The sequence below is a fragment of the Priapulus caudatus genome, unplaced genomic scaffold (assembly GCF_000485595.1).
Source record: "Priapulus caudatus unplaced genomic scaffold, Priapulus_caudatus-5.0.1 Scaffold2244, whole genome shotgun sequence".
In the NCBI taxonomy this organism is placed as follows: domain Eukaryota; kingdom Metazoa; phylum Priapulida; class Priapulimorpha; order Priapulimorphida; family Priapulidae; genus Priapulus; species Priapulus caudatus.
The window spans coordinates 2938-3472 of NW_014579305.1; the positions used below are offsets into that span (position 1 = coordinate 2938).

At 50.7% G+C, this 535-nt stretch overlaps 1 protein-coding gene across 1 annotated transcript in view; it reads left to right on the forward strand.

The window, feature by feature from the left end:
* Window positions 1-159: 159 nt before the first annotated feature.
* Window positions 160-535, forward strand: part of LOC106818439 (tubulin-specific chaperone D-like) — a gene marked incomplete at its 3' end in the record, with an annotated part of 36752 nt that continues 36376 nt past the window's right edge. Inside the window, exon 1 of the mRNA XM_014823149.1 lies at window positions 160-364. Within this exon, the coding sequence (XP_014678635.1) occupies window positions 160-364 (205 nt within the window). The remainder of the gene's footprint in view (window positions 365-535) is intronic.

Here is a 535-nt window from a genome sequence, read left to right on the forward strand (position 1 = left end):
ATAAAGTAATAAAAGTAAACAATAAGTAAACAATAGTAATATAAAAAAAGTTACAATTATCCATTCAAGGCATGTTTGATTCTAGCCAAGCACAACCCAACCCCAACTCATAACTTGCATACCCCGCGCATTTCGATGCGCCCTGCGCCCGCAACAATCATGGCGCAGGTTCACGTCGATACATCGGCGAGGGAGGGTGATCGCAGGGGTAACGAGACGTGGGCGACGCGGTACATGCTCCTTCTCTGGCTTTCCATCATCGCAATCATCCCGTTCGAGATCTCGAGGTTCGACAGCGGCGAAGGAAGGAAGCCAATGATGGAACGAATCCTCAATGCGGGGAAGGTGAGGGTGGACATGGTTGGTGTGCGCTATAAAGATAGAGGAGGAGCGCGTATCGCGTTACCCACGTCTCGTTACGCACACCAACCATGTCCAGCTATAAAGATAGAGGAGGAGCGCGTATCGCGTCGCCCACGTCTCGTTACGCACACCAACCATGTCCAGCTATAAAGATAGAGGAGGAGCGCGTATC